The sequence below is a fragment of the Daktulosphaira vitifoliae genome, unplaced genomic scaffold (genome assembly GCF_025091365.1).
Source record: "Daktulosphaira vitifoliae isolate Bord-2020 unplaced genomic scaffold, ASM2509136v1 Scaffold_3, whole genome shotgun sequence".
Taxonomy (NCBI): domain Eukaryota; kingdom Metazoa; phylum Arthropoda; class Insecta; order Hemiptera; family Phylloxeridae; genus Daktulosphaira; species Daktulosphaira vitifoliae.
In genome coordinates, this window is record NW_026099574.1 from 12764272 (window position 1) to 12771355 (window position 7084).

Here is a 7084-nt window from a genome sequence, read left to right on the forward strand (position 1 = left end):
TAACTTTTTTAAAAATGAACGTATCAATATAATTTTTTTTTCATAGATGCTTGATGTCTTTATTAATTTAACTCTTTACCAGCTCACAGGGGTAGATTTAAAATGACAACTTAACTTTTGAAAATGTTCCGGAAAGTCTGACACTTTTACTCAATTTAAGATATATATAAACTTAAATTAAAGCTAATGTAATGTAATTTATTATGGAAAAAAGAAATTTGACCTCTGGACTTGTAATCGTGGTGAAAAAAGAATTTGGTATATTTTTTTTTTAAACCTGACCCTTTATCTGCCTACAGGGGGGGATTTAAAATAACAACGTTTTCACAATAAATTAACTTTTTCAACTTAACTTTTGAAAGTGTTCCGGAAAGTCTGACACTTTTATATATATCTTAAATTATAGCTAATTTATTATACTTTATTATGGTAAAACGGACTTTATCTTGTCTTCACGGTGAAAATGGCTACTGAATGCTATTTTTGTGTGAAAATTCTCGATTTTGTAATTTACATTTTTTAAAATTTATTATGCTATAACTTGTTGAAAAGTGTATGGATCAACACAATTTTTTTATGTGAAATAATATTTTTTAGTAATCCTTTTTTCATTCAAGATATTATTAAGGAAATAGCAGATCATGTAACTTTTGGAATAATCCACCAATTTTTTAAAATTAAACATTATCTATAGATTTACATGGTAGCGTTATTTTTGATAGTGATTTTAATCACTGTCAGATATCATTATACTTGATCCAACTTTGCCACGTCACCACTGTGCTGTGACCCCCTATTCTGAGTTTTTTTTGCTTTTGCTCTTTTTAAACTATATTTATTTTTCACTTTTTAGTTTCATGTTATGATTATAGTTACTATTAATATTATTGTTTTAACGAGTAATGGGAAATCAGAATTCGCTTTCGGAGATGGATTCTGAGATACGGCTACCACATCCAAGAACATCCCGGAACGTGTAGGTAGTGACGAAAAATGACGATACGGGAATCATCATCCTCCGTAATCGGAATGAATACACTTTATATCTCTAAATGAGAATAAAGCGTGTTAATATATAGGGTGTTCAGTAAAGTCAGTAAGTAATTGTTTGTAACAATGAGAACAATAGAAACCCGTTTCCTGACTTACTGAACACCCTATATAAATTTTAATAGTAATTAGAATATATATATATATATACATGTAAAGTGACTGAAGTACGTAAATATATAGTATAGTAGTATAGTAGTAGTAAATATATAGGTCGGGCGGGGCGCAGGGGAACGTTGTACGCGAGAAATATGCGGCGGCTGTAGGAATGTATAAACAATTATATATATATACATACATACATATATATAGTAAGGCGGCATAAGTACGTAAAAGTATTGTGCACTAGGTATAGCCTTTGTTTTGTGGGCGGCCGGGGCGGGGGTACTTTATACCTGAGGTATAAACGGCGGTAGGAATATATAAATATATATACTTAAGGCGTATGGCACACGGGCGGTATAGGTCAGTCAAAATAAAAATTTGTTTTTATACAGGGTGATTCATTAAGGATAAAACACTCGTTTACTCAATAACTATTGAAAATTTTTAATTTTTGGTAAGGAAAATATTGTTTGATTAAAAAAACATGATATTATGACATCGATATTAACAGGTACACAGCATTGTTATTATCAATGGTAGTAAGGTACATTGTTGTGAGTTTATAAATACACTAACTGACAATACAGAAAGTATATCTATTGATAGTCATAATTGATAATGAACAATCCGTGATAGCTATGTCATAAAAAAACAAATAGCTACCTGTATTTGTAATCCCTTGTGTATTATACATATATATTAACTCAAAAATTTGAAACTTTAATTGTTTATATCTAATAAATAAATATAGTTATATATATANAGGCACAACACGTGGTAAGAGTTCCCAATCCAGTTCCGGCGCATTGCAGTCACCTGTCATTGTTTATTTTGATTAGTCAGTGAATGGGTCCCGGTCCCCATTAATTCGGATAATTGGAGTTCTACTGTAGCTACCTGTATTTGTAATCCCTTGTGTATTATACATATATATTAACTCAAAAATTTGAAACTTTAAGTGTTTATATCTAATAAATAAATATAGTTATATTAAAAAACCAAATGCCATTTGCTATTAAATTAAAAACTCAAACATTTAATTAAATTAAAAATATGTGTTCCCATTTAAAAAAAATCAAGTTAATGTTTTTTAACCTTGAAGGGATGAAAAATATCATATTTTCACTACATATTATTGTAGTGTTTTTTTAATCAAACAATATTTTCCTTACCAAAAATTAAAAATTTTCAATAGCTAATGAGTAAACGAGTGTCTTATCCTTAATGAAAATATAAAAAATCACTAATTTTCGACATTTTTTAATAATAATCAAATTAATATAATTTATTTTTATAGATGTTTGATCTCTTTACCTTTCATTTGGTATATTTGTTTTGTAAATCTGACACTTTATCTGCCCACAAGGGGGTCAAAAGTGTAAGTTCGGTTTATTACGGTTTACCTAACATCATATTTTGATGACAAACCCTCGTTTACGAGTATCGAATTGCGGCTAAATAATTTTACATTAATAAACTCATTATTATTTATTTACTAAGCTGTATGATTATGTCTAGATGTGATATATTCTTGGCAGTATCAACATGCAACTTCTATAATTTGGAAAAGATCCATTAACATAGGAATTGGTGTAGCAAGAACAAATGAAGTTGCAATTAAAGATAAAATGGTAGATGGACCATTTTATGTTATTGTAGCAATGATACATCCGAAGCCACATGTATTGGGAAAATATAAAGAAAATATAACACCTAGAAATCTTGATATCATGAAACATGATGGTTATTTCGATTTTCTTAAAGAAGAAAAAAAACGCGACAAAAATGTAATTAAATACAAACTGCAGTCATATGTCAAAAAACTTACGGGATCTTCTTCTAAAAGAAATGTCAGCCTTGAAAAAAAAGAGGATTAAACGTTCAATAGATTCTTACTTTGTTTTTGATGATTATGCTGTTGAAAATAGTGTTTAATTATAACTAAATTAATATTTATGAAAAATTGTCCATATCATTATTATTATTTGTACGACTTAAATTTAGAATTCTTAATTTATATATTAATGATTCTTTAAAAAACATTCAAAACACTTATGAAATCGTTATTTATATATGGATGCACTCTTTTAATAAATGTATGTTATTAAACATCATGCGTAATAAAACATTTAGTCACAATTAATTTTGTAATATAATTTCTTAAGATACTGGTATGTAAGATTGTTGATGACCCATATACAAAAGCGTATTCACATATTTTCTGCCTATAGGCATTTCAAAATTTTCCACCCTTCATTACGTTATGCGGAACAGAAAAATATGTATATGTTATAAAAATTATCATTTTCAAAAAAACACCTTTGCCAAAAAGATAGCGAATTAATTTTTAAATTAACACTGTGCCGCGATCCTTACTATACTATTTTTTATGTGTCTGCCACTACTTTTTCCAGCTCTCACTGGACCGATTTTCTCAACAATACATCAAGAAATCAAAAATCGTATCTAGTTCAAGATGTTATCTTTAAAAATTGAAATTTTCNTTTAATTATAACTAAATTAATATTTGTGAAAAATGTCCATAACATTATTAATATTTGTACGAATTAAATTTAGAATACTTATATTTATAATATAGAATACATATATTTATGATTCTTTAAAAAACATCAAAATACTTTTGAAATTGTTATTTATATATGGATACACTCTTTTGATACGTGTATGTTATTTAACATCATGCGTAATAAAACATTTACTCACAAATAATTTTGTAATACTGGTATATAAGATTGTTGATGAATTGTATACAAAAGTGTATTCATCTACTTTCTGTTTATAGGCATTTCAAATTTTTCCACCATTCATAATGTTATGGGGGGTAAATTTCATGTTATTTTAGCAGTAACATATCCTAAGCTATGCGTATTGGGAACATATAAAGAAAATATAATACCTAAAAATCTTGAAATTATGATATATGATGGTTACTTTGTATTTCTTCAGGAAGCAAAAAAACGCGAAAAAAATATAATTTGATAGGAACTCGAGTCATATTTTAACTTATATTTTTTTGGTTATTTTTTTTATATGTTAATACTCATTTTAAACTAATTATTAATAATATCAAAAATTAGTGGTAATAGAAAAAATCTAATTGCAGAATTGAAATCAGCACATAAAATGGGTTTAGAAAAGTATATTTTTTACTCTGATGAAAAGTCTTTGTAGACTATTAATTCATAATTAACCACAAATAATCTTTTGAATAGTTTTGTTTATAATATTTCTATATTTATACTCATTTACCATAAAAGTAACAACTACTGTGTAATATTTTATAATTTCTCCGTAAAAATTCTATACAACAATACTAAATTGTTAAATATCAATTTCATACTATATTTAATTGATTTAATAGATATTTAATCATATATTATTCTTATTCTTCATAGAACTACTATTTAGGAATAAAGAAGGAAATAGGAGTTAATTTTGTTTTTGGATTAAACCACTAATTTCTTAAAATTAATTACTATCTACAGGTTTGCATCAAAGCGTTTCTTAAGATAGTGATTTTAATCACTGTCAGATAACATGTATACTTGTCCCAACTATTCCACGTCCATACTGTGCTACCGTTTTTTAGTTTTTAAGGAGATGAGCAGAAAAATTTGTATATGTTATAAAAATGATCATTTTTCAAAAAAATACCCCTACCAAAAAAATATTGAATTAACTTTTAGAATTAACATTGTGCCACGATCCTTCTGTGCTACTTTTATTATTTCTGTCATTACTTTTTTTCAGGTGTCACTGCACCGATTTTTCTCAACGATACATCAAGAAATCTCAAAACGTATCTAGTTGAAGATATTACCATTAAAAATTAAAATTTTTCTCTCGTTTCCCGTAAATAACAGAAATCCTCCAAAAAATTACAAATTTAAAAATCGCTAATTTTCCACATTTTTTCAATTTTTTTTACTTAAAATTGCCATAACTTTTTTAAAAATGACCGAATCAATATAATTTTTTTTTTGATACCTTAATTATTTACTTATCATTATATATATATATATTATTACTATTACTTCAATTTAAGTTATCTAGTACGATAAAAATGTATAAAGAATTAATCTACTTTGATAAATTTACTATAAATAGTAATTATAAAACTTCCTAACTGCATATTAATCTTAACCATACAATTTTTTTAATTCTCATAAAATTTTCTATTTAATGTTGTCAATTTGAAACATGTATTGAGCTATAAGTTATGGTAACATATTCTATTTTTTATTTACTATAAACTTTCACAAAACTTTATCGAACATTTTTCATTAATTTTAAAGAACCAAAAAAATAGGTTAACAAAATTTGGACTGATTATTTTTAAAATATTAAAAATCAAATCAGTAATAATTTGAAAACAAATTTTTGTTTCTTTTAATTATTATTTATATGTAATTAGTAATTATATATAAAATTAGAAGTGATAGAAAAAGTCTAATTGTAGATTCGAAAATAAGGCGAAAAGTCCAGTGTATTTATTCATAAGTAACAAAAATTTTTCATTAAAAAGTATTGCATCAATCCCTTTAATTTTTTATACACGTAAAAGTTAAAGGAATATACAACTACTTTTTTATTTTTATAATTTCTCTGTATAAATTGCAATATTGAATTATTGAATATCAATTTCATACTAAATTTAATAACTATAATTAGTATTTATGCATATATTATATTTTAAAATCAAAGAACTAATAACTAAAGTTACTAATCAGGATATAATTAAGGAAATAAGAGTTGATGTTGCTTTTAGAATAATCCACCAATTTCTCTAAATGAAACACTATCTACAGATTTGCATCGAAGCGTTTCAGCAGCTATATCTACAGCTTAGATATAGCAAGGGCTGAATGGAATAAATATTTAAAATGTGATCACTTACAGTATATTGGACGCTATAATGGAATGGAAGATGATCTAAACATAAATTCTAAAATAAAAACACAGTATTTACCTGGAATAAATAATATTAGAAATTAGCATAATGTAGAACCTCTAAAACAAAATAATGATGTAAATAATTTTTAAATAAATAGTATTAAGTATAGGTACAATAAAACAGGTACAGTTAAAAGTTTTTACTAAAATTTCTTATCTTGTAATTTATTATAATGTATACATTTAAAAGTTAAATGAAAATTATTTATAAGATTATACATATCTTTATTATAAAATTATATATACAGGTATGTATATATAATACATATAACATGTTAAAAATTATATTCATTATAAATAATGTTCATTATTTGATAACAATTATTGGACCAGTTTCCAAAATTATTAACAATTTAAAGTAAATTCAACAATTACTTAACAAAACCCGCTCTTCACCTTCAAGCACGGGTTTTGCTATTTTCATTACTAGACATTTCCAGGCCGTACTTATTTCTGTTGTCCAGCTATAAAAATGTTAAGAACTTTCTAAATAATGGTCACATATTTTATTATACTACATATATTTTGATTATTTAATTAAAAGTGCTGCAAGTTTATATTTTGAAACTATTGTAGGGATTAACAAAGATGTTAAATAACATGTCACAATGAATGCGTTTATATATGTTTATATGTTTTATCTTAGATGTACTGCAGTACGATAACACTCCGTGTATTTTTTTTATTCTCGCGCTGTTCGTCAATCCAGTGACACTTTTTATTTGTACTCTTTTTTTATGTACGTATAAAATCATTTTTCATTATTAAAAAGTATTAATTATTATAAATTTTAATTGTAGTATTTTGTAATAAATATAAACACCAAAACACTACAAAATCATTTATATTACTTGTATAGTAACATTTTTAACGTTCAATAATGTAGTCCATAGTTGGATATTTTTGCACAGTCATATGCACATTATACATAATATATATATATATATATATATAT

General features: G+C 25.4%; 1 protein-coding gene across 1 annotated transcript in view; it reads left to right on the plus strand.

Annotated features, from left to right (window-relative positions):
- LOC126902331 (uncharacterized) overlaps window positions 1-3294 on the plus strand; it is a 12628-nt gene extending 9334 nt beyond the window's left edge. Inside the window, exon 4 of the mRNA XM_050679483.1 lies at window positions 2674-3294. Within this exon, the coding sequence (XP_050535440.1) occupies window positions 2674-3032 (359 nt within the window). The 3' untranslated portion in view covers window positions 3033-3294. The remainder of the gene's footprint in view (window positions 1-2673) is intronic.
- Window positions 3295-7084: the final 3790 nt, after the last annotated feature.